The following is a 26,407-nucleotide window of genomic DNA, read 5'->3' as shown; positions in this document are numbered from 1 at the left end:
CAGCTAAAAATGTCACTTTGGAGGACAACCCTGATGAACTGCCTAAATGTTGATTCATATATTTAGAGATATACTGCAAGCTATCTTGATACAGACATACCCAAGTATATCAGCAGTAACTTATGCAAGTTATAACATTAAAGCCACACCTGTATTCAAAGGCCTGAATACTGTATAAAAGGATGGCACCAACAAACCAGAAACACGCTTAACAGGGCCGGAGTGGGACTCCTTTTCAGCCTTAGACCGGCCCACCTCAGTTCACAACTGAATATATTAAAATAACATCATTTCTAATTCAGTTTCTAATGACACTATCACGTCTATTTCAAGGAAACAGCTGCTTTACAACTTCAGAACAAATGTTTTTCATAAATATGAGAACATTAAAGGGTAGCTAAATCTCCAACACTATTCTTTAAAACATCACAATGTCCTGCAATATCTGAATGTATATTCTATGCAAAATTCTTTATAAATATCCAGTCCTTTGTAACGGTGGTCACACAAAAAATAAAAATAAAATATGTACACCTACATAAGAATCCCAAACAGTATTATATGTCTTTAAAATACTATATGTCTTAAAAAAAAAAAGATTATTATTTAGGTGATGTTCGAATCGTGTCTTAACGCAATGTGCTGACCACTGGACCACAATTGTGCTGTTATGTTGGCGCGTCTGGAATAAAAAATAAGCATTGTACTGTTACTTGCAAGACTTTGGCTCTTTGGCTTAAACTTTTTCTCCCCTTTTTAGATTTCTGATCAAGTTATGTCAGATTTATTAATGTAGTGAATCTGATTTTCTTTAAGTAGGTGTAATATTCATTAATTTTAATTATTCGAATTCTTATATTCACTAAGGTGCTGCTGTCATCATTAACCTGCAGGCTGCATTTTGCTCATGGGGCTGCGAGAAAATAAATAAAAAGAACAGAGCTGCGGCAAAATAATAAATAAAAAGAGTAAGGCTAAATAAATAAAATAAATATATGAAAAAAGTGCGACTGCTGAGAGTGCAAGCAGCTAGGGACACCTGCCCTCACGGCCAAAAAACGAACTGGCCCACCGGGGACTTCTGTATACTGTAAGTCTTAAGCCCTTTATTCTCAGCAGAGAATAAAGTAAAGGATTTTTTGTTTCGTTCTTGCATTTGTTTTATTCTTTTTTTTCACTGGATTTATTTTATTAATAAAAGTGTATTCTTATTCATTTTCTTCCTGGAGTGGACTTTGGCTTCATTTGCAGAACCCATCAAGATACCTTGTGGTAAAGTATGAGTCTAATTATTCCTTGAAAAACATTACAAAAGATGGTCTTAAACGAAACAATAGCTAAGAAATCTAGTGAAGAGAGAATCCTGTTTTTTGAATTAATTAGAATATTAAATGAAGGCATCCAGCACATTTTCCATGTAAACATGCACTTAATAGATTTGTGTGACCATTATAATCACCTCTTTTGAAGCTAAACTTAAACTTTCACATGCAGCTCATCACTGTCAGTCCCACAGCAGCAGACCAATAAGAAGCGCTTAGAGGCGGGGCAACCATTGCAAGTTTCTGTTTACAGGCACGCAGTGGCTGTATCTGAATACCCTCGCACTCTGCGCTGCGCTTTTTTAAAGACAACAATTCCTTCTACTAAAGACTTTTGGCTTCTGAAAAAGTCTCATGTTTTTAGAAGCAAAAGGTTTGGTCTGAATAAATCCTAAAGCTAAAAGCTTTTAAAGCAAAAGACTGCTTAAGCAATTGCTGATGAGAGACAAATATTTTATCAGTGATTAAAGATATTTTAATGAAAAAAAAATAAATAATTCACAATAATTGTGCCTTTAAGCAAACGAAATGAAATAAGAGGAAATGAAAAGTAATCCCTTACTTTACTATTTCAATGGAAAAGTAGTTTAGTTACAGTGACTACTGCAGTTACTTAGTAAACGACTACACCCAAAACTGCACTGAAGTCATAACATCCATATTACACACCTCTGCTGTTCTTCCTCCAGCCTGATGAGGGTGCTCTCCAGTGTGTCGCTGCGTTCATCTCGCAGTATCCTCTGTAAAATGAATGCTGTTAATGTGGCGCTCACAGCTCTCCATGTAAATAATGAGGCTTGTAGTTTTGTCTCACCTCTCGGATCCTCAGTTCTCGTTCTTCACCGACAGCCTGCTGCTCCAGAGCTTGACAGCGAGCCCTGTAATCCAACACCTTATACATACACATTAATTACCAGTGAGGGACTGTTTGTTAATACCTGAGATGTGATTGGTCCTCTTAAATGGATAAGCTAATTAAGTATTGACATGCAATTTTTTTATGTCGTTGTTGGTTGTAGTGACTGGTCTAGATGGCATAACTACCATTCAAACATCTGGTCACAAATTCATCAGCAAATTTAAAAAAAAAATTTATTCAAGCATATATATTAGAATATAGATTAGAACTAATATATTATATTAGAATATTTACATATACACATACAGTGGTGAATCTTCCACCACTAGAACGGGGAAATTTAAAAAAAAAGAGGGGGAAAAAGAAAGAAAAAAAACATTTTCTTAAAATTTTATGGTTTGTTTGTTTTTTATTTAAATGTATTTTCTTTCTTTTTCTATAGATCATAGGTCTCAAACTCAATTCCTGGAGGGCCGCAGCTCTGCACAGTTTTTCTCCAACCCTGATTAAACACAGCTGATTCAACTAATGAAGGTGTTCATGACTCTTTTAAACATCTTTAATATTTGGATCAGCTGTGTTTGATTAGGGTTGGAGCAAAACTATGCAGAGCTGCGGCCATCCAGGAATTGAGTTTGAGACCTATGCTATAGATGTTAGGTGACTAAAACAATTTTAGTAAATATATCTGTTTAATAAATCAAATGCACCAAAATATATCACTTGTTTACTAGGGAATGTATAAAAAAATTATCAAATGCTGAGCACTGTTTATATATATATATATATATATATATATATATATATATATATATATATATACACACACACACACACACACAGTATCATACACAGTATATTTGTGTACGTATATATACACACACACACACACACACACTATCGGTCAAAAGTTTGGGGTCAGTAGAATTTTTAAATGTTTTAAAATAAGCTCATCATGCTCACCAAGGCTGCATTTATTTAATCAAAAAAATTCAATCAAAAATTCAAATTATGAAATGTTATTGCACTATAAAATAACTGTTCAAAAGTAGTTTAGAATTTAATTCAATAATTTATTCTAGTGATTTAAAAGATCAATTTTCAGCTTCATTACTCAAGTCTTCAAAGTTACTTGATCCGTCAGAAATCACTCTAATATTAATTACTGTTGTTGTTATTATTATTATTATTATTATTATTAATGATAATAATAATATTACTAATGGTAATATTAATAAAAACAATAATGATTAGAGTTATAATTTCAAACTATATACAATAGAAAAGCAGTTATTTAAAATTTTAATAAATATTTTTTTAATTATTTTTAATAGATGCTGCCTTGATGAACAGAATCATTTTCTTCAAAAAAAAAAAAAAAAAAGAAAAAAAATGAATTCAAACATTTGACCGGTAGTGTGTATATATAAAAGAATGTTTTGCAGGGGTATTGCTTTCTGCAAGAAACTTTGAAAAGAGATAAATATCAACAAAAAAAGTTTTTAAAAGATCATAATTCTCCTGCAGCTCATATTCTTTCCATAACAAAAGTTTTGCAAGTGAATGGCAAATTCCTTGGGAGAAAGCCTGTGCCTTTAAATATTGATTTTTATTCAGTTTGATTATAAATCACAAAGTCCTTTTAGAGCGTCCATACAAATGGGCTTTATTGGTGGTAGAAATAGGATTGCATGATTGTGTTTGTGTGGTTTCACACCTTGTGCTGAAGTTTATGGATGAGCAGAGCCTGTCTGGCTTCTCTTTCTCTGCCCTCTCTGAGCTTCTTCCTCCATTCTCTCTGCTCTTCATCCAGACGCACTGATGATGACAGAGAAGGGTCCAGCGTCTGAGACAGCTGAGCAGCACAAACACACACAGAGAACATCATTTTAGCATGTGTACTCTCTGTTGCTGATGGATCACACAAGTTATTGATGGACAACCGACTCCTCTTACCCTGTCAGTCAACGCTTGAGCTCGAGAATCAAGCTCCTCCCTCTCCGCTCTACTCTCAGCCAATTCATCCTGCAGACGTGAAAGCTCCGCCCTCAGCTCTGCCCTCTCCTCCTGCCAGCCAATCAACAGTTCTGATTCCATATTCAGCCATCAGCTGCAAAAATAATAATAATAAATAATAAAATATAATGTGACGCACTGATTGCTTGAATTCTATTCTAGAAACTAGTATAACTTCTTACAATACACGTACTGCAATAAACAGCAGTTTATAGGCCCGTTTCCTTTAAGTAAAGAGTTAATGAATTTTTAGATGTGCATTTTAACTTCTTATGCATCAAATATGTGCTCCAAACTTTCTTGATTGTGACATGTTGAATTATTCTTCCATCATTTGCAACATTTCCAAATTGCTTTGTCACTTTCTGTAAAGTTGCTTCTGGCCATGACATGTTCACATCAAATGGTTATAAGAGGCGTGTTTAAGGGATTATATGCAACATCATTAATTTATTCTCTTCGGTAAGGAAAAAACTTCACTCAAGTATCATACTTAGAGAGGAAATGTGCTTTATGCATTATTAAGCTTTAGAATCGGTACTCTGTATCAGCTGATCACCATAACAAGGAATCGGTACTTGAGATTGGCTGCAAAAATCCTGATTAGAGCATCTCTGCTGACAACATTAAAGGGATAGTTCACCCAAAAATGACAATTCTGCCATCCGTTACTTACCCTCCATTTCTTTCAAATATATTTGAGTTTCTTTCTTTTGTTGAAAATAAAAGAATTAAATAATATAGGGCATCACGGTGGCGCAGTGGGTAACACAATCGCCTCATAGCAAGAAGGTCGCTGGTTTGAGCCCTGGGTTGGAGTTGGCATGTTCTCCTTGTTTTTGCGTGGGTTACCTCCAGGTGCTCCGGTTTCACCCATAGTCCAAAGACATGCAGTACAGGTGAACTGAATAAGCCAATTTATCCGTAGTGTATGTGTGTGAAAGATTAAGCATGGGTGTTTCCCAGTGTTGGGTTGCAGCTGGAAGGGCATCCGCTGCGTAAAACATGTGTGGGATAAGTTGGCGGCTCATTCTGCTGGTAGCGACCCCTGATTAATAAAGGGACTAAGCCGAAAAGAAAATGAATGAATGAATAAAAGAACATATTTTGAAGAATGCTGGAAACCTCCACTGACCTCAACGGCACTTGTTTTTCCTACTTTCAGCTTTCTTCAACAAAACAAAGAAATGGATAAAGGTTTGAAACCACTTGAGTGTCTAAATATTGGATAAATGTACAGTTCTGGGTAAACTGTCACTTTAAGGCAAGAATGTAGGTGAAGAGGGTAAAAAAATCAATAACTAATAGTTATCACTATGTTTTACAGTTGATTGAATATATTAGGTTTCAAAGCATTTTTATCACAAGTTTTCTACAAATTTTAAATACATTTTGCACACAAATCTGAACACTGAATGAATGCATTCAATTTGAAAATTCTTGTTTTATACATTTAATTTGACATGAAGTAAATGTTTTTTTTTTACAGAAGGGGATTTGTAAACTTATGTTTTTCACGCCATAATTCGGAATTTTAATTAAAGGTGCATTTTGGAAGTTTTCTTCACATAACACTGGGGAAAACACTTTTCAAACAGATCACATTTTGAATTTGATCTGGTAAATCATGAAAAGATTTTTGTTAGCAGTTTCTTGCCTTAATGCAACAATTTTTTTTGTATCTAATGTCTACTATGAAGTACTGGCAAACCTTTCTAGCAGAAAGTGATCATAGACAACACATTGTATTAAAGTTTATATGCAGCTTAAATACGATGATAAATAGCGCACTGTGATTTGATAGCTCTATTAAGCCAGACTTTCCTTCGGTCATTCAGTCATTACATTACGTTACAGTACGGGAGAATTTCAGTATGACTACATCTAATTCAGATATCAATGTCTGATCCAGATAATAACATTTCACGCGTAACTCTGATCGCTTGTTAAAGTGCAAATATAATGTAGTAGCTTACTTGTGAGAATGCCGATTACTTCTTTGTGGCCATTTACATACTTCTGTATACCACGCAAAGACTCAAATATAAGTGTGTTTTCATGATGTTTTTCTGCTCTCCTGGAGCATCCGGATTTGAAACTGTATAGTCGAGTGTTTTGAATGAGCAGCAGCCCGCGTGCGCCAATGCGAGCAGTCTGAACAGCGCCACCACGCGACTGGGAGACACTCGCTTAACACTGTGCTGTAGATATTTACTGGACCAGCAGGAGTCACTAAACTCTCACATCAATATTAAGCATTATTTATTTGTGACAGTGTACAACAATAATTCATATTTTACATTGCTGTGAGGGTTAAGGTATGGGTAGACGTTAATAAAATGCAATTAATAGGTAATTTAATAAATAACACGGTTTGGACGGAAGATTCTCTTTCTGTGTATTTTTAAATGCTAGCATGTGCAATTTCATTTTACAACATAAGTATTTCACTTATCTTGTTATGGCTTAACAAGAATGATTTAATAAGAGAAAAGAAATAGAAAAAAAAACAAAAGGCAGGATAGAGGGTCTAATCATTGATTTCCACACAAATATATCCCACATAGTCTAATTTTAAAAACATTTCTATAAGTTATTGTGTATGCTACTTTGAACATAGAAAAAATACATATAAACATTTTAGAAAAATTTTATAAGCTTTTAAGTGGTGTTAGTAGGGCCAGAAGGGGGTGCTCAACCTGCGGTCTGTGTGGGTCCTGATGCTCCATTGTAGTGAAGGGAACTCTATACTGCTCAGTGAGCGCCATCTTTCGGATGAGAGATTAAACAGAGGTCCTGACTCTCTGTGATCATTAAAAATCCTAGGAAGTCCTTCGAAAAACAGTCGGGGTTTCACTCGGCATCCTGGCCAAAATTTGCCCACTGGCCTCTGTTCATCATGGCCTCCCAACTCTCCCCATATCATAATTGGCTTCATCATTCTTGCTGCGTCCCAGATGGCACACTATACACTATGCACTCATGCACTATGTACTTATACACTTACGCACTCAACAGGATAGTACATGTATGTATTGTCGTCCCAAATGGCACACTAATGTTTTTTTACTAAGCGGAAATTCAAACCGTTTCCCTATTGACGTTTGACAGTTGCCAAATAAGTGAAATAAACGACCGAATTATCAAATAATACCTGCCGTGAATATTGCCGCATTCACTATCAGGAGGCGCTATAATCACTCTCGTAGGAGAATTTTGCTTTCACCATCCAAAATAAATAAAGTTATCCAACATGTGCGTCCAATAGCTCCGCCTACGTAAGCAAACCTGCGGTCGTTGAGTGCGTGAAGTGTCCATCATACACACTTCATTTTACAGGCTGACTGAGTGCATCATCCGGGTAATTAAAGTACACTTATTATTTTCAGAGTTTTCAGTGTGAACGCACTACTTACACTATTTATACTACAAAATGGCGTAGAATAGTGCATAAGTATGCGATTTGGGACGCAGCTTCTGTCTCCTCTCCACCTATCAGCTGGTGTGTGGTGTGCAGTCCGGCACAAAATGGCTGCCGTCGCGTCATCCAGGTGATTGCTGCACATTGGTGGTGGATCCCCCTTCCCCCACCATGTGTAAAGTTTGAGTGCCCAGAAAAGCACTGTATAAATTAATTATTTTCATTATCATTGTTATATTATAAGAAACTGAACCAGAATCTGTGAAACATGTACTCCTGATAACAATATTTATTGAGTCTGCCTGGAACACAATTAATGAACAAGTAAGCAGTTGTAGAATTTCTGAAAATAAAACTGCTTGTGTAACAGAGGCCAGCTAGTAAGTGCTGTGCAGGTAAACCTCACTCCTCTGACCTCTAAAAGGTGCTCTAGCGACAGACGCTGTAGGCTAAGGACTTTAGCCTCTTTGGTACAGCACCCGACTCCTATGTGGAAGATTTCTGGTTTGATACCAGCTTGGAGTGGATTGGGTGGTATAGCATCAGCGGGGTTACTTACTTCAGTCAAGCAGATGGCAGTAATGCACACAGTTTGCAAGCTAATAAAACAAGAAGAAGATTCTACGTAAAAACAAGTGACCTGAACTTACTTGTTCTCCCAACACTGCCAGAAGGTCAAAACTGTAATATTTTTGTAGTTACTAACAGTTTGTTTGATGGTGTCAATATATACATTTATATATTTATGTTTGTTTTTATTTCTGATTATGCTTTAATCCAGGACAACAAATCACTTTATCATTGTTTATTCATTGTTCACACCAAATAAATGTATTCTGGAAATTATGACAGTTCTGAATGAAACAGAAATTAAAAAAAAAAAAAAAACATGTATTAAAAAAGGAGACACTTGAATATTATTAGAATAAATATTGCACACAATTACTATTTTACTTTATTTTGATCTATTAATTTCAGCCTTTAACACTTTAAATTTAGATATTCACCATATGCTTCAGACAAAATCAAACACTCCCTTGAGTGGATACACATTTTCTGAAAAAGTAACTACATTGAGACCACTAAAATGCATATTATTTAGAATGAATGTAATCCAGACATGAGATCACACCATTCACCATTTACAAATCCACTCCTGTGGCTTCATGGGATTTAAAAGTGGCTTACACAAATCAGAATCTCAAGACCATCTATAGTCTTTTATGAGTACTGTGGCATCAGTAATACTTCTTTTATTGTTTTTATTGTCACATATTGGTTAGAGTACAAGATTCAATCATAAATGTCTAACAAGCCTCTGCCAAACTTAAGTCTAGTCAGTAAGGGTTTTGCAAAATCTTAATAATTAAAGATAGGCGAGAGTACTATCTAATCCAAGCTGATTAGCATAGACTACCTGAATTAAGAGTAGACAAGATGAAGGGTTGCAGCACATTTCAGGTTATCAGTTCACTATACTGTACTGGATTAGATTTATTTCAAAGATTTAAAGAGAGAAATAGGTGATTTTTTTGGCAATCACTCTTTTGATGCTTTTATTTTTGATTCAAATTTATTTTTGGATGGCATGCTGATTCTATGGTCCTGTTATCTTTTTCTGGCATATCTGTCTCTCTACCTCTCCTTCAACTTTCTGAGGAGTTTATTAACCCTGGACAGTGAAAAGCCAAAGGTGACTGCAAGAATTTGCAGAAAGAGACGACGGAGGGGAAGGTCAAGGATGTCCATGAAGATGGGTTTTCAACACAAGAGAGCACATTAGAGGTAAAAAAAAAATCATCTATAGTTTTTGGCAGAAGTTAAATGTTTTTGCATTTCTGTCATGTTTTGAATGGTCTTACAAAATGACATATAAATGTAACTCAAGACTGGTCTGTTATGGGATTTATTGTCATGTTCATTATATCAGTGAAGATAATGACACTCAATCCTAAATATAGCAGTTCTAAAATCTAATGTTATAATTTGTGAATTCATAATTTCGTGTGATATTTTATGAAAGGAACCTTGCAGATCTATTAGCTCAGTTTAAAAATGTGTCATGTTATGACTGCCCAATGATATATGAATGAGCAATTCATAAAAACAATAATAAAAACTAAAATTGTTAATATTAAAATGAAATTATAATGAAAATATTTTTTAATACTTTTTTATTTTTGAAAAATTATGATTAATGCATAGATAGGTCAAAAACAAGGATGTTGTTTTGTTGTCTGCTCCAAATTGAACTCAAAAAAGGATTTCATAGAAAGCATTTTAAATCCAAACAATCTGTCCACTTTAATGTTTCATATAACTTTTGGGAAAATAAATGTCAAAACATACTTGAATTAATGTCTTCATTGAGCATAACATATAATTTAGTAAAAGATTACTTGACTTAGTTCTGACCTCTACCACAACATAAAGTATTAAGGTTCATTTAATTAAAACTATAATAAATAAATTTCAAAATGATATCAAACCAATATGAATACAAAACATGCATTTCTAAAAACCTTTCATTTTGGATACTTTCATACAGCATATCATTAGTAGGCCTACACGGAATCTGGGTGCACAGAATTCCACAAATTTCTTGCAGATTTTCCGCAGAATTCTGCAGATTTTTAGCCCATCATTAATTCTGTTGATTTACTTGAGTAAATGAGTGTGAATTTATATATATTCAGTTTTTAAACTGAAATTATTGACTAATATGAAAATGTTCATCTGATTTATGTACAATGCAGTTTGTACAGTAAAATTTTCTGTCTTTTAGTAGATTTTTTTATAAGAGACTTGCTTTGTTTACCAAATAAAATGAATCTGACTGGATTTGCATTTTAACATTAAATAAATGTTAAAAAGATATTATTTTTTTTTCATATATTAAGGTTTTAGTTACGATACTCCCAAAATAATTCAGCAGAAATCCGCAGATTTTTAGCAAAATTCTCCTCAAAAATAGCAAAAAACATCCGCAGATTCCGTCTGGCCCTAGTCATTAGTCCAAAAACAGTTCTAGTGCTGTAGGGGATCATGATCAACATGTCTTTTTTGAAAACATACATTTTCACATAATTCTGGACTTCTCATAACACTTAACATTAGAAGGAAATGTGAGTTTTAAATTTATGATGTCTGTTGGTAGATCTATTCCAATCAATGTTTCACACAAGGCCACCTGTTGGACACAAGCAAAACACATCAACAGATGTCAAGCATATAGAAAACTAAGTTACAAAAAGTGAATCAAATCCTTACCACAGTTATACAAGATGTTTATTTTGTGAATGTCCAGAATACTTGGTCCGTCTCTCTGGCCAATGGGAATGTAAGGGTCTGGTTTAGGAATGATGGTGGGCCCCCCATCCTCTGAGAAGGCATACCTGTGTGTGTGCACCAGTTTTTGTTTATTGGTTAAATTTAAAGCAACAAATACCAAAAAGCCATGTTTTGGATCAAATTTTAAAAGTGGCAATTTCAAACGTTTTCTTCTGGGTATTTTGAGGTGAAATGTCACATACTTAGTCTGAGGAAGTCAGAGACTTAATTTACATGTTGTAAAAAGGGGCATCCCAGCAGGAACACAAAATCATAAGATGTTAATATAAGGTTAGATTTAGGTCATATCGTCAGGTGACCAAAATTCAATATCTAGCCAGCCTCTAAGGACGATCTTATTTTGACGTCCATGACAACGTCAAATTACCATGATATTTGGTTAATTTTAGGTTGTGATGCAAAGTGACCAAAATCAAACGTCTGAGAGATGTCATAGTGGTAACATCCATACAACATCAAGGTGTAACATGATTTAACGTTGACATTTGGCTGATTTTAGGTTGATTATTGGACATGGACGTCGACCAGACTTTGTGTTCTGACGTCAACTCATTTTTTTTTCCAAACAACATCCAACATCCCTACGACGTTGTGGTATAACGTCAATATGACGTCATGTTGATGTCCTGTGCCTACAGAATTATAGGCCCCCCTCTAATTTACAATACAATTTTGAGTATTAAGGCAAAACACAGCAGGTGAATAGAGGATAAAAAACATTGTTGATAATATTTAACCCCATACTTCCCAACAGTTAACTAAGATTGATTAAAATGTTATGTTAATTAATTGATTAAAGATGCACAGATTTGCAAACATTTATAGCACAACAATGTGAACAATAGAGGAAGTCAGGTTCCATTAGTCTTCATTTTAATTAGAATTAGGTCTTTGTGGAAGTGATTTGGGAAATCTCTTTATTCCAAACGCTAGGAAAAGTCAGAAAAAATATATATTTTTAGCATTTCTTAGTAACATGAAATGTTGTTTATGTGAAACTGTGTTGTTTGTTATATGTAAGTATTGCTGAAGCAGAGATGTATGGCTCCAAGGCTCTCATTTTGAGAAAACAGCCTTTAAAAAAGAGCTGTAATTGAAATTGATCTGAACAGATTAATAAAGTGAGACAAAAGAAACATTTAGATGCATATTGCATGTTTTTTACATTAGGCAAAAAAAAAAAAAAAACAATGAAACTATGAAAACTATTCAACAATAATCATGAAGATCCAAGAACACTTTTGTGCACAAAAAAAAAAACTAAAAATAACTTTTCAGTTGTTCTTGGAGCTTCTTACTGTATATACCATTATGGAACGCTTTGAATCTCATGATCGTTGCTGTCTTTGGAGGATCAAATATCTTAATTTTTGTTCTGAAGATTAACAAATGTCGTGAGCAAATAATAACATGAGGATGAGCAAGAAATAACAGCATTTTTATATTTGGGTGAGCTAACACTTTAAGAGTTTTATTACTGCGCACATTATACACTAGATTTCCAATACTCACCTCCCGTAGTGCATGACAGAACTGTAGTCATATGCGGTATTGAGGTTGTTGGTCTCATACTTTCTAAAGTTGTGTCTTTGATCTGTATGAAAGGAACCACGCATATCACTACCATACCAAATGCCTCAGCTCAAATAATTACAGCACTGCTGGATGATAACTCACTCTCTATGATGTTTTCCCATAGGATGGAAACGTAGCGGTCACGGTCAGAGCGGGACTGTTCGTGTACAAAACCAAGAGCGTGCATGAGCTCATGGGACGCCACTCCTGACCACATGCAGCCTGGAGACTGCAGAGAGACCGTCTGACTGCCTCCTGTCATTCCCAGATATGACCAGCAGCTGACGGGACAAACAGTGAGGTATTTTATTAGTAAATAAATAAAATGATATAGGTACAAATGCTGTCTGTCAGTCGTACCTGTGCTAAAGGTTTGTACTATTACTAAACTGTATGTACATGTTACCTCTAATATTTACTGTTGTTGTACTTTGATGATATTCATACGCACGCTTAAATTAAATATTAAATTAAATAAATTTACATACAGCAGTGTATATTTGGAAATTGTACTGCCCCAGTAACATTTTGTACCTTAAATTATTAAAATTAATTAGTAAATGAATATATTGAGCATTTAAAATACTGTTTTGCTGCAAAATAATTCATTTGTAATCACAGTAATACATATTTAACATCACTTATTGGCGACGCAGTGGTGCAGTAGGTAGTGCTGTCGCCTCACAGCAAGAAGGTCTCTGGTTCATGCCTCAGCTAGGTCAGTTGGTGTTTCTGTGTCGAGTTTGCATGTTCTCCTTGCGTTCACGTGGGTTTCCTCCAGGTGCTTCAGTTTCCCCCACAGTCCAAAGTCATGCGGTAAAAGGGGAATTGGGTAGGCTAAATTGTCTGTAGTGTATGAGTGTGAATGAGTGTGTGTGGATGTTTCCCAGAGATGGGTTGGGGCTGGAAGGGCATCCGCTGCGTAAAAACGTGCTGGATATGTTGCTGGTTTATTCCGCTGTGGCGACAACGGATTAATAAAGGGACTAAGCCGAAAAGAAAATGAATGAATAAATTAATGTAGTTTGAAATGATATATCGTCTGGGTCATGTAAATAATGGGACAAAAACTAATAATAAGCTGCCAGTATTTGTTTTATAAGAATTCAAATTAATTTCTGCATACATTATTTTACACACAAACTAATCATATTTTTTAATAAATCATTCTGTTTATCTAAAGAGTTAGATATTCAGTTTCCAACAACATAAGATCAAGGTCCTAAAATACATTTTAAAGGTTAAAATAAACATAAAACATCTGTGTACCAACAAGTTATGGGCTAGTCAACAGATTATAATATAGTTTTAACAGTTTTACATAGTATTTAACTGTAATATAAACTGTATTTTACTATAGGATGGTTGTGCAGTATGTTACAGTATTTTAAGTTCTTAATGAAAATGACTATATACAATATACAGGGGTTCTCAAACTCAGTGATGGAGGGCCGGTGCAAAGTTTAGTTCAAACCCCAATCAGACACACCTGGGCTAGCTAATCAAGCTCTAACTAGGCTTTCTAGAAACATCCTTGCAGGTGTGTTGAGGCGAGTTGGAGCTCCAGGCCCCGGCCCTCCAGAACCGAGTTTGTGAACTGCTGCTGTATAGAATACTATATTTACATATAGAGCAAGATAAATGAGGCTGTAAATGTAAATACAGTATAGGATTTTGCTATAATTGATTTGCAATAAATTACAGATGAACTGCTGCTGCCTAGAGGCGCCCCCAGATTTTTTTTTTTTTTTTAGGGGTGGCTAGAAGAGGCTGCACTGAATCTAGGGGTGGCACACACACACACAAAAAGTTGTGATTTCAGTGTAATGTTAATTCATCATAATGATAATGTGGTTTTAATTAATTAGTCTTTAAATATCGCAATTTATTGCTAAAAAAATAAATAAATTCAAATTCAATAAAATTAAAAAAACAATATTTAGTTTAAAAACACTTATATATATATAAATAACTTTTCAGTTTTTTTCACATACTTTTATTGTACATCATACAGCATATGCCATGTCCAAAAATTAATGAAGATTAAGGAATTCATTAATAAAACAAACAAATAAACAAAAGGCATGACTGTACATACACACTCACTATATAGACTCTAATAATATCATTTATCCATATTCCTTTTTGAGCCACAATATTATTAATACAGCTTCTTCTATTAGTGTAAATATTAAATTGCCAATGCTGTCTATTGAATTTGTGTGCATACTGTCAACGTGGAACAGGGGGGAGAAGGGGCAGTGTATCAGCTACGCCAGTGGCACCAATCAATCCAAACATTAATAAATGACTTAAAATGAATCCATTGGACTCACCCATATCTAGGCTGAATATTGAGGAAGTTTGCTTGATGTGTGCGAGGGACAAACTTTACACAGGTTGACGAGGAAATGTCCAACATCCCTGTTTCTATCGTGATTCTGTCCATATCATCTGTTGGAGAGAAAAATTAAATAATTCAGAACTATGACGACGCATGGACTCACTTTAGTCAAAAAATTACATTTAGGGTTTGTCCAACATAATAGATTTGAGTTAAAACAACACAACTCTTAAGGTTTTGTTTGGAACAACCTAGCGTTTTATGTTCAATCTACTTACGTACATTTGAAAAACTATTAAGTAAACTTAATTAATTTGAGTTGAAAACACAATTCTTAAGGTTTTTAGGTCAACTTTATTGTATTATGTCAATCTACTTAATTTGGCAAAAACTGTTGAGTGAACTTAATTGATTTAAGTTGAAACAACATGAAGGAATTGTGTGGAACCCAGCATTTTTTACAGTGCATTATCTTATACTTACCATATAATGTGGACATGATGTATGGTACATACACAAATCCGTCCACAGCTTTGGGCCAGCGGCAGGAATCTCCTAGACAGGTAATGGCACTGCGGGATCCTGGACTCAGTATGTCTCCCTCTCTTAATGGAAACCCTCTGGAGACTGGCGGAGGACGATAACCACATGCTTTCAAATAGTCATTTTACGAGCCAAAATAGATATTTGCATCTGTGGTGCACATACGTTGATTTGCTCTGAGGATCCTGTCCATGGCGTTCATCTCTTCTGGGTCCACATATTGCTCTGTCGAGTAGAGTAGAAATAGTGTATTTACCATATATATATATATATATATATATATATATATATATATATATATATATATATATATATATATATATACATACACACACACATACACACACACACACACACACACACACACACATATATATATATATATATATATATATATATATATATATATATATATATATATATATATATACTGTATATATATATATATATATATATATATATATAAAAACAGCATACTGTTGAATATAGTTTACCTGTGTACTCTCTTTTTGACCTCAGTCTGGTTTGATGAACCAATGAAGAGTTCTAATAAAGAATAAAGATGTTTATAAGACATCTATAGCACATACATAACACAAAAAAGGGATTTAAAACAGGTTATGTTTACTAATAGTTACCAATGGCACATGGTCTATATGTGTTATGATAAATTCATTGTAAAAAAAAAAAATTATTTAATCAATTTAAAAAAGTTGAAGCAAATTAACTTTTCAAGTCCTCTCAACTTAAATCAGTCAAGCTAACTAAAATATGTTGTTAACTTTGTACAGCTACAAAATTTTTTGTTAAAACCGGATTAACTTATTAAATTAACTAAAAGTAACACCAAACATTGGTTGTCATGACTTTTTATCATTTAATTTTTTACAGTGTTTGCTTTTGTATGATAATGTGGGACCTTCAGTTCTGCTCCAAACATTTCCGCAATCCTAAAAACATTTTTCTATGATAAAGAACTTTTTGTGTAATAAAAAGGCTCCATGGAACAATCAATCAATACCAGTAAAGAAAGTGTTCAGTGTATTTAAGAATGAAATGCAGTTCAAAAGTGTTAATAACCCCAAAAAAATATATAAATAAATGTGTAAGTTAATGCGCCTGTTGATGAAATTATTTAAATCTCATTAACAGTTGCAGCATTGCTTTAAAATGCATTAAAAATTAATTTTAGCTTTAAAGTGATAGTTCATCCTTTTATTTACTTTTGACTCTTAAAATGTCTAAATGTTCTGAAAGCATTTGTAGTTGTTGTTTTATTTTTGCTTGGTTGAACACAAAAATATATACATATTAAGGAAAGCTGAAAACATATAACCATTTACTATTATTTGTTTGTCCTACTATGGAAGTCAATGGTTATAGGTTTTAAACATCCTTAGAAATATATTCCTTTGTGTTCAACAGAAAAAAAAAAACCTCTAACTGTTTGGTACAAGTCAAAGGTGAGTTTGTGAGCCATCTTTGTGGTCTTTTTTGTGGTGAACTAACCAACAGTTCTTAAAACGAGCATTTCTTTTCTTAATTTGAAACATATTTTAACAACCCAAAGAATAACTCTACTATATAAAGCATTATGTGCAAGGTAAAGATTTCACAAAAGTTATATATCTTCATAAATCTATCAATGGCAAAAAAAGAACCATTATTTTTCAAAGTAAAATTCTGCCATTCCTACCTGCACAGGTAAAGACCAGGATTCTAACACCAATCCCACAAAAATACCCACACAGAGCATCTTGGTGGTCACTTTTTAGTGCGTCCTGGATGCAACCGCAAACTAAAGGTAAGGTCATTCAGACTGAACATATATGCCTACTCAGAGAACCACCCATCTTTACACCCAGTTGCATCCTGTGTGATTATTTCATATTGGTGTATTTCGCTAATGAAAGGTTTGTGAAGCATTCGCATCAACAGTTAGCTGTGACTCGACACTTCAGCATTTTTAAGATTGATCACTACAATGATAGTCTGAAATTGTGCTGATTCTAGTGTTATTCACCCTGAGCAAGCAGAACACATGCATGCAGTCTTCAAACTCATCTTTATCCCTGAACAGCATCTTAATAATCATTTGAGCAGTGTTTACAATATATACCAAACACATGGTGTGTGTAAATACCCCTCATCCCATTCTTAAACTTATCATTTGTGCATTACAGCTAATAACCGGTTGTTTAAAATTCAGCTTGTGTAATTGATAGTGTCAATGACTTCATACGTATTTATTAGCTCTGAGTTGAGCTGATTCTTTATTTGACTGTGACCAGTGTGATTGATTTTAATGCAGCTCTCATTTGGATGTTTAAAACATTTCACAGTGACATGAATGAATGAAAAATAATAGTATGGAAACGTTTTATTGGTGTAATGTGTTTATTTGAGACATGATGTCAGAATATCTGAACATGAAAGGATATATAAACTGAAACAGCTGGTTACAAAATAAAATGATTAATAATTATTATTATATTAGCAATCTCAAAATTAACTATTTAATGTCAAGCAAAGTGTTAAAATAAGCATTAATCTCAGATAAAATCCTTCTGATGGATCATTCGTTGCTGTGTATGGACTTTACTGCATATTACAGCTGTACAGTTTATTAATCTTCATTATATCCAAGTCGCTGGGTCCCAATCTCTGTCCAATCTTCACATTCCAGTTCCTTTTCGGCACAATAGTTGGTTCTCCATCCTCAGAAAAGGCATACCTGAAATAAACAATAATTCTATGATAATTGCACTTTTTAAACATCTCTTCAGTTATCATTTCAAATGAATGTTGACTTACTTTCCAAAGTGCATCACAGAGCTGTAGTCGTACGGGGTGTCCAAATTGTTTGTTTTAAACTTTTCGAAATTCCTCAGCCTGTCTATAAATATTTAAATATATGAACAGAAGTGTGAGTAATCGATTAAACAACTTCATATTGACTTTACATCTAAAAATATAAGGACATTACTGTACCTTTCCATATATTAGACCACATGATGGTCACATACTTGTCCCGGTCGGCTCTGGATTGTTCATGCACAAAGCCCAAAGCATGCATCAGCTCATGCACAGTGACCCCAGACCCGGTGCAGTCGGGCGATTGTAGAGAAATGGTTTGTCTACCACCACGTGCCCCCAAATATGACCAACACCTTGATAAGAAACAATGAGATCCACTCAGGGTGAAGCCAATGTTAATATTAAAGATGTTTATACTCTTTAAAAAAAACGGCTGTGATTTTAATAAGACGGAAAATATATAAAAAGCACTACTGTAATAATCGGTTAATAGTAAATTGTACGTTTTCTTACTCAATACAATTAATAACCGTAAACTGACTTTCAGTTCCCAGCGAGACACTTAAATTTATTTGTGTATGTGGGTAGTTTGTTGTTGTTGATTACTATCTTTCTTTTTAGTTTTGTTTTGCATCAGGTATGCACATTAAAATTATACAGTATGTAGGCCCACACAGAAACAGTGTATTTATTTACTTATGTAATTGTGTGTAAATATCAACACGAGCTCACATCAAATCGTAACTTTTTGATTTAGTGGCTAATTCGTACACATTCGTACTATTTAGTATGATTTGCTCATCCCCCAATGAGGGTTGAAGTTAGGGGTGGGGTTATGTGCGATGCCTACTTTTAAAATCATACTTTTTCGTATGACTAAACTTTCGTAGGAATTAGCAACTAAACTGACAAAACGCAAAATACTTATGTTCCCTTGTGAGATCAAACTAATAAATATACATTTATTTGGTTTTTATATTAATTCCAGTAATTTTATAAACTATTGATATCATTTATTTACAAACTGTGTTTAAGTATTTATACAGTGCATCCAGAAAGTGTTCATAGCGCTTCACTTTTTCCACATTTTTTTATGTTACAGCCTTATTCCAAAATGGATTAAATTAATTAATTTCATCAAAATTCTACACACAATACCCCATAATGACAATGTGAAAAAAGTTGTTGCAAATTTATTGAAAATAAAAAAGCTAAAATATATATATATTTTTAAATCACACGTACATCAGTATTCACAGCCTTTGCTCAATACTTTGGCAGAGATTACAGCCTCAAGTCTTTTTGAATATGATGCCACAAGCTTAGCACACCTGTCTTCGGGATTGTTTGCTTTTTCCTCTTTGCAGTACCTCTTAAGCTCTATCAGGTTGGATGGAAAGCGACAGTGTACAACCAATTTCAGATCTCTCCAAAGATGTTCAATAGGATTTAGATCTGGGCTTTGGCTGGGCCACTCAAAGATATTCACTGAGTTGTTGTGAAGCCACTCCACTGATATTTTAGCAATGTGCTTTGGGTCATTGTGCTGCAGGAAGATGGACCGTCGCCCCAGTCTGAGGTCAAGAGCACTCTGAAGAAGTTTTTCACTCAGGATGTCTCTGTACATTGCTGCATTCATCTTTCCCCCCTGTCCTGACTAGTCTTCCAGTTCCTGCTGATGAAAAATATCCCCACAGCATGATGCTGCCACCATGGGATGGTATTAGCCTGGTAATAAGCGGGGCCTGGTTTTCTCCAAAGGTAACGCCTGGCATTCACTCCAAAAAGTTCAATTTTAGTCTCATCAGACCAGAGAATTTTGTTTCTTATGGTCTGAGAGTCCTTCAGATGCCTTTTAGCAAATTTCAGGGGTTTCCGTCTGGCCATCTACTATACAAGCCTGATTGGTGGATTGCGGCACAGATGGTTGTCCTTCTGTAAGTTTCTCCTCTCTCCACAGAAGAACGCTGGAGCTCAGCAAGAGTGACCATCTGGTTATTGATCACCTCCCTGACTAAGGTAAGGTTCCAAACATCTTCCACTTATGGATGATGGAGGCCGCTGTGCTCATTGGAACTTTCAGAGCAGCAGAAATGTTTCTGTTACCTTCCCCAGCCTTGTGCCTCAAGACAATCCTATCTTGGAGGTCTACAGACAATTCCTTTGTCTTCATGCTTGGTTTGCACATAGCTTTAACATGCAGGTGTATGACAGGTGTATTTCTTTTTAAATCATGTCCAATCAACTGAATTTACCACAGGTGAACTCCAATTAAGCTGCTGAAACATCTCAAGAATGATCAGTGGAAACAGAATGTACCTGAGCTCAATTTAGAGCTTCACGGCAAAGGCTGTCAATACTTATGTAGATGTGATTTTTTATTTTTAATAAATTTGCAACAATCAAAAAAAATCACATTGTCATTATGAGGTATTATGAGTAGGATTTTGAGGAAATAAATTCCTTTAAGCCATTTTGGAATAAGGCTATAACATAAAACAAAATGTGGAAAAAGTGAAGCCATGAATACTTTCCAGATGCACTGTATTACATGAGAAACTTGCTTTGTTTACCAAACAAATAAATCTAATTAGATTTGCATTGTAAACTTTAAATAATAGTTTAATAGTTCTTATTTTTTATTTCATGCTTAAAGTTTTTAGTTACTATACTCATTCTGAGTATGCATAATCATTCTACATAAATCTGCAATTTTTTATTTACAAAATTTTGCGCAGATATACCCAAAAAAGTCTAAATGTTGTTAGAATAATGTTTATTGTGCTGTTTAGTGCTGTGTGTTAGCATGTTGGTATGTAGTAGTTGAGTAAATGAGCACCTTTACATATTAATTCTATATCTTCTCTGCTTGTGGAAAAGTTATTAGTTATAATCTTTATCATGTTTGTATTTGTTTCATCTCATAGGTACAATGTAGATGTTAATACCTCACAACATTGCTGTATTCACATTGTATAAGTTGATGGAAAATGTTAGTTCACTGTACATTTAGAAACGTCTTTTGACTGTATTTTTAAGCTGTAAACTTCTAACAGCCACAGCAGTGAGTTTTTTTGTTAATACTTTTGCAGAATACTTCTACAATGTACCCTGTTTTGGGCTGAATATCCAGATAGTCCCTCTGGTGAGTTCTGGGCACGAAGCGCACACAAGTGTCCTGTTCGATGAGCTCCATGCCTTCCTTAATGTTCTTCACGTCTGCATCGTCTGTCAAACCAAAACCAAGTTAGTGTTTACTGCGGCACTGTATGTGATAATAAAAGGTGTATGGTTTTCTGCTTACCGTACGCATGAGAGAGTGAGTAGGCAATGTAGACATTTCCATCCACAGATTTGGTCCACAGGCAGCTCCTGGCAAAACAGTTCTTCTGACTCCTTCCAGACACAGCAATATCTCCTTCTCTGAGATTGGTGCCGTCCACAGAAAAGACACCTAGAGACAGAGAATAAGACTTTTTTTTGGCATTGATTCTTTCATTAATTACTTTTTGCAGTCCTTTTCAATTCACAAAAGGTTATTTAGAGAAGATTAAATTGCTGTGGATGTTTAAAACACTTTATCTGTTAACTGAAAACGCAACTTGGCGTCTACAAGTGATTAGTCATACACTGTTAGATTAAGGTTAGGGGGCTTGAGTAAGTTGTAACTGTTACTTTAAAAAGTTTCCAATATTTATAGTCAACGGAAAGTCTAAAGTAGTCCATTTTTTTTCTTTTTTACTTTCACTGAATGCTCTGTCCATTTTATGTGAATAAAATAAATATTTAAACAGTCTGGAAATTAATGAGAAAATAATTTTATATAGTGGGAACATTAGGTACTAAGCCCAATCAAAATCATATTATTTAAAGATGTCAAGCTAAAACTTTAAACAATTTTTTTCTTTTTATTTTAGCTAAAAAAAAATTATGTATTTGATTTATTTTCATTTTAGAATAAAATGTTTATCTATACAAATATATTTTTCATACAAAATTTGAAAATAGCATTTTTCATAACAATAAAAATATTTCATTTTTTTTAAATCATATTTTTTTCCAGATCACAATAATCTACCAAGTGAATATGTTTACGGCTTGTAAATATATAAAAAAAGCAAAGCATGACAATGAATGTGTGTGTGTGTGTGTGTGTGTGTGTATATATATATATATATATATATATATATATATATATATATATATATATATATATATATATATATATATATATATATATATATATATTGAGCATAGACCTGAAAGTTAACAATTAATTTTTATTTCCAATTAAATTAACAATTAAAAACTTAAAAAAAAAAAAAAAAAAAAAAAAAAAATATATATATATATATATATATATATATATATATATATATATATATACAGTTTTATTCAGAATAGCTCCCCTGAATTATTAGCCCCCCTATTTACTTTTTTCCACAATTTCTCTCATTTTTAATAGCTGATTTATTTTATCTTTGACATAATGACAGTAAATAATATTTTACTTGATATTGTATAGATATTACTATATATATATATATATATATATATATATATATATATATATATATATATATATATATATATATATATATATATATATATATATAAAGTTTTTAATTGTTAATTTAATTGGATATAAAAATTAATTGTTAACTTTCAGGTCTATGCTCAAAAAATGGTTAATAGGTCTTAAATTGATTAAAAAGCTGCAAGACAGAATTTAGTACCTTAACATTTAAAAAAATATATATACACATACAAAAAAATTACATTAAAAACATTATCGAACTAAAATGTTGTTCAGTCTTCTGAATTTTTGTTCACCACATGAGAATTAAGAAATTACCTCAAAACAAGCTAAAACATCTGCATCACATATCTCCAAAAACTTTACCTTGGTAGTCATTCACATCAATGATCCTATCCATTGCAGTTTGATTCTCTTCAATATCTTCTAGAAAAAAAGAGATACAACTTTCAAAAATGTCATTTATCTTCACAAAATAATGATAATCAATACAACACACTTTTACCAGAGTAGCTCCTTTGCCTTCTTGCTCCAAAATTCGGGGAAACCTGCAAGAGAAATGAACCCAAATATGTTGGTCTGCTACTTAAAAACACAATAAACACTCGTATTACTTGTATTCAGTTACCTGAGAAGGCAAAGACAAACATGTTCCTGCTAAAAAGAGGACGATAAGCAGTGTGAACTCCATGAGTGCACTGAGACTTGCTGTCTACTATCTTCAGGCAGGTTGCCTTTTAAGTACTCTTCCTCTGTTACATAATGTGCACCCTCAGTGGCCAACCAGACGTCTGTTTTTCTTCGCGTTACAATTTTTTTCAGTTTTAACCACTTAACTACTATTATCTTTGTGTGATCTGTGTTGTAATTTAGTCTAAGATCACATAAAACTTGATCGCCCGAACAGGGACTTGAACCCTGGACCCTCAGATTAAAAGTCTGATGCTCTACCGACTGAGCTATCCGGGCTCTTGCGTTCTACTCATCAGGCGGAAATCACAATAGTGCGGATGAAGCTGTGCCCCATTTTTTCAGTCAGTTCATGTTCATGCGATTGTTTCTGCATGTTGTTTTTCCGTTATCATTTTAATGATTCACTGATTTATTAATGTTAGTCTTGAATAATACAAATAATATATTTATATAAGTTTTAACTGAACAGATGAACATTAAAATTCGATATAAACGGAGTCTAATTAGTATGTATCATCCAATCAGATGTTACTCAATCAAATTACTTATTAGTAATCACGCGTTGAGTCGAGCGAAAGTTGTTTATCGTTACCAAAAAGTAAAATCGGGTTGTGTGAGAAAACGTGCTTTGGAGTAATGAAGACCCCACAAAACTCTTTAAACGTCACGTTTCAGGACGATAAAGAAATACAGGTAAAACTTTCCACCGCGTGTATTTATTTATCCGCCGAAAATGAACGAACGCTGCTTCAGGTTTTGTGCATTTTTCTTGTCAGGATTTGTCAAAACAGCTTGAGGACGCCAAAACAGAACTACAGCTTACTAATGATGAGGTGGAGCGAGTAAATAAAGACGTTAACAAATGGTAACTAATACTTACGTAATTTACCATAATTATCCGTATGAAATAAAGATCCAGGATGTATGATTTATAACCATTGTTTTAGTAGTTACAAGAAAAAACAAACATGTTTTTGTAGTTTGTTAACCATGGAGTATTTAGCAAGAAGTGATTCAACAAATCATAATAATCATATGGAGTAGATTATACAATTATAATGTATAAAAATAAATTTTAATTGTACTAAAATTATCGTTATTTTTGTAAGTGCACTGTAAAATACTTATTTGATCAATTAGTCCTGGCAGCATATGTTTTAGGTCATTTGTCACTTACTAAGTTAATCATGTTCTAACTTAATTTTATAATTTACCAAAGCTGTTTTTAGTTGGTTTTACGTAAACAAAAAACATTTTTTACAGTGTGGTGCCCTAATATGGAGAGGCACTATTTGCCTTTGGAATCCATTTATTATGCACAAAACAACCTATTAAAGTGAATAAACACAACCAAATCATTTATGTAATTAATTGACTTAATGCATCAGGATTTCAGGTTCACTTATTGAAGCAAGTTTTATTCATACTTCTTTAGCAGAGAAGAGCTGGACCAGAGGATGATGATGATGGTCCAAAAAGACGAAGGCCTGTGTAATTCGTTACTTGAGCTGGATGCCATCATGCAGGAGAAGAAACATCTCATCAGTCAGTTGGAAGAATTTACTTTGTCTGGGTATGATTGTACAGCAACACTACTGAGCTATTCATTCATTTATTTTCTTGTCAGGTTAGTCCCTTTATTAATCCGTGGTTGCCACAGCAGAAATAACCGCTAACTTATTCAGCATATTATTACGCTGCGGATGGCCTTCCAGCAGCAACAAATCTCTGGGAAACATCCACACACAATTTAGCCCACCCAATTCACCTGTATCGCATTGCTTTGGATTGTAGGGGAAACCGGAGCACCCGGAGAAAACCCACTCGAACGCAGGGAGGACATGCAAACTCCACATAGAAACACCAACTGACCCAACCGAGGCTCGAACCAGCAACCTTCTTGCTGTGAGGCGACACTACTAAACTATCTACTATGTATTTATTTTGTTCAGTTTTATCCTGCAAAAACAAGAGGATGTTTTATTGCTTGTTTTTTTCCTAGCCCTCGTGCATCAATTTAGAAATGAAGACACAAATGTCTAACACTGAAACAGTTTTCTTTACCAGAAATTGTATTTGACACTTTGAATTACAGTGTGTTTGCTTAATACCACTTTTGTTTTTTAATGAAATAAATATTATATTAATTAGTGTTTAGTGTTTATTGAAACAAATATTAAATAAAAGTTGAAAGGGTGCATTTTAGGACCTGGGCCCTATGGCCGGAATTGCTTGGGGCCCCAAAATTGCTAAATCTGCCCCTGGCTGCATGCATTGTAAAGTATGCTTAAGGTATGAAATTCTCCATTTGTTACAGGACTATAGAGTCAAAGCAAGCTCTTCTGAGGAGTTTGCAGACAGAGGAAAGCAGTCTGCTGGAGCAGGAGTGTAATCTGAAACTCAAGCGTGAGCAGCTGAAGAAAGCGGTTGATGCATATTCAAACTTAGAACAAGGTACAGCATAACATGATCTGTAGTAGCCCCTCTGAACATGCAGAATAATGTGCTGTTGATATTTTCCAGGTTCACAGGTGAATTCAGTGAAACCGGGCTCATCCAGCCAGAGTAAGACTACTGACAAGACTGTGAGAAAAAGAGGAGCACGCAAGTGAACACAACACAAAAATTCAATATTTATTTTTAGCAAATTTAACTTGCAATAAACATGAGGAAATAATAACCCTTGTGCAATGTATTGTGTCATTTGATGAAATCATTCTAAAAGGAAGTGATAATTCAACTTCAATGCTAAAGAGAAATCTTAAAGGTATCATAAAAAGAAAATAATTTACTTGCATGTTTTTTTTCCAAACTGACACGACTTTATTTTTTTCTGTAGAATTTTTACTTTGTTAAACATTTATATCATTTGTGTGTGTGTGTGTGTGTGTGTGTGTGTGTGTGTGTGTGTTGTGTGTGTGAAATACAT

General features: G+C 34.0%; 4 protein-coding genes and 1 non-coding gene across 14 annotated transcripts in view; 1 reads left to right on the top strand and 4 right to left on the bottom strand.

The window, feature by feature from the left end:
- The window catches only part of si:dkey-230p4.1, a 48,692-nt gene extending 42,378 nt beyond the window's left edge, over window positions 1-6,314 (bottom strand). For both annotated transcript variants that reach the window (XM_687458.8, XM_021478844.2), the window contains exons 1-5: window positions 6,174-6,314; window positions 4,138-4,291; window positions 3,899-4,036; window positions 2,137-2,214; window positions 1,992-2,062 (exon numbers count right to left, since the gene is read on the bottom strand). In XM_687458.8, coding sequence (XP_692550.3) covers window positions 1,992-2,062; window positions 2,137-2,214; window positions 3,899-4,036; window positions 4,138-4,278 — 428 coding nt within the window. In that variant the 5' untranslated portion in view covers window positions 4,279-4,291; window positions 6,174-6,314. The remainder of the gene's footprint in view (window positions 1-1,991; window positions 2,063-2,136; window positions 2,215-3,898; window positions 4,037-4,137; window positions 4,292-6,173) is intronic.
- A 3,193-nt stretch (window positions 6,315-9,507) lies between these two features.
- Window positions 9,508-15,972, bottom strand: hce2l1 (high choriolytic enzyme 2-like 1). Its single transcript, XM_009304522.5, has 8 exons — window positions 15,926-15,972; window positions 15,597-15,656; window positions 15,372-15,515; window positions 14,881-14,998; window positions 12,647-12,825; window positions 12,482-12,563; window positions 10,889-11,013; window positions 9,508-10,808 (listed from the first exon to the last, which is right to left on the bottom strand). Exons 2-8 carry the CDS (start codon window positions 15,631-15,633, stop codon window positions 10,795-10,797), a joined length of 699 nt encoding a protein of 232 aa, XP_009302797.1. The 5' UTR covers window positions 15,634-15,656; window positions 15,926-15,972; the 3' UTR covers window positions 9,508-10,794.
- On the top strand, window positions 12,755-26,159 carry si:ch211-167j6.3. 8 transcript variants are annotated; one of them, XM_073912531.1, is made up of 6 exons: window positions 12,762-12,845; window positions 17,136-17,235; window positions 21,341-21,393; window positions 24,914-25,051; window positions 25,796-25,932; window positions 26,002-26,159. In XM_073912531.1, exons 4-6 carry the CDS (start codon window positions 24,936-24,938, stop codon window positions 26,088-26,090), a joined length of 342 nt encoding a protein of 113 aa, XP_073768632.1. In that variant the 5' UTR covers window positions 12,762-12,845; window positions 17,136-17,235; window positions 21,341-21,393; window positions 24,914-24,935; the 3' UTR covers window positions 26,091-26,159. The 8 variants fall into 8 exon arrangements, with proteins under 8 accessions (XP_073768634.1, XP_073768629.1, XP_073768632.1 ...); XM_073912533.1 differs by lacking the exon at window positions 17,136-17,235 and having other exon boundaries at window positions 12,755-12,845; XM_073912529.1 differs by lacking the exon at window positions 21,341-21,393.
- On the bottom strand, window positions 17,810-23,499 carry hce2l2 (high choriolytic enzyme 2-like 2). Of its 2 annotated transcripts, none has more exons than XM_001342727.8 (8): window positions 23,414-23,499; window positions 23,291-23,333; window positions 23,152-23,211; window positions 21,553-21,702; window positions 21,359-21,476; window positions 18,423-18,601; window positions 18,246-18,327; window positions 17,810-18,165 (listed from the first exon to the last, which is right to left on the bottom strand). In XM_001342727.8, the coding sequence occupies exons 1-8, from the start codon at window positions 23,474-23,476 to the stop codon at window positions 18,030-18,032; spliced, it is 831 nt and encodes a 276-aa protein (XP_001342763.2). In that variant the 5' UTR covers window positions 23,477-23,499; the 3' UTR covers window positions 17,810-18,029. The 2 variants fall into 2 exon arrangements, with proteins under 2 accessions (XP_001342763.2, XP_009302798.1); XM_009304523.5 differs by having other exon boundaries at window positions 23,152-23,208.
- On the bottom strand, window positions 23,682-23,754 carry trnak-uuu (transfer RNA lysine (anticodon UUU)). The gene has a single exon. It is a non-coding gene; the product is annotated as a tRNA-Lys (tRNA).
- Window positions 26,160-26,407: the final 248 nt, after the last annotated feature.

Source organism: Danio rerio, chromosome 9 (assembly GCF_049306965.1).
Source record: "Danio rerio strain Tuebingen ecotype United States chromosome 9, GRCz12tu, whole genome shotgun sequence".
NCBI lineage: Eukaryota > Metazoa > Chordata > Actinopteri > Cypriniformes > Danionidae > Danio > Danio rerio.
Note: the sequence above shows the minus strand (reverse complement) of the source record. Positions and strands in the feature narration are given on the sequence as shown.

Excerpts from the sequence above, each read along its gene's own strand:
- hce2l1 (XM_009304522.5), bottom strand. The coding sequence starts at position 15,633 with ATGAACGCCATGGACAGGATCCTCAGAGCAAATCAAC. Across the intron at positions 15,516-15,596 it reads GATCCTCAGAGCAAATCAAC|TCTCCAGAGGGTTTCCATTA; the intron begins GTATGTGCACCA and ends GTCCTCCGCCAG. Across the intron at positions 11,014-12,481 it reads TCTGTCATGCACTACGGGAG|GTATGCCTTCTCAGAGGATG; the intron begins GTGAGTATTGGA and ends GCACACACACAG.
- hce2l2 (XM_001342727.8), bottom strand. The coding sequence starts at position 23,476 with ATGGAGTTCACACTGCTTATCGTCCTCTTTTTAGCAGGAACATGTTTG. Across the intron at positions 23,212-23,290 it reads AAGGCAAAGGAGCTACTCTG|AAGATATTGAAGAGAATCAA; the intron begins GTAAAAGTGTGT and ends CTTTTTTTCTAG. Across the intron at positions 18,602-21,358 it reads GATATTCAGCCCAAAACAGG|GTGTTGGTCATATTTGGGGG; the intron begins GTACATTGTAGA and ends TTTCTTATCAAG.
- si:ch211-167j6.3 (XM_001342510.9), top strand. The coding sequence starts at position 24,115 with ATGAAGACCCCACAAAACTCTTTAAACGTCACGTTTCAGGACGATAAA. Across the intron at positions 24,172-24,254 it reads AGGACGATAAAGAAATACAG|GATTTGTCAAAACAGCTTGA; the intron begins GTAAAACTTTCC and ends TTTTCTTGTCAG. Across the intron at positions 25,052-25,795 it reads GAAGAATTTACTTTGTCTGG|GACTATAGAGTCAAAGCAAG; the intron begins GTATGATTGTAC and ends CATTTGTTACAG.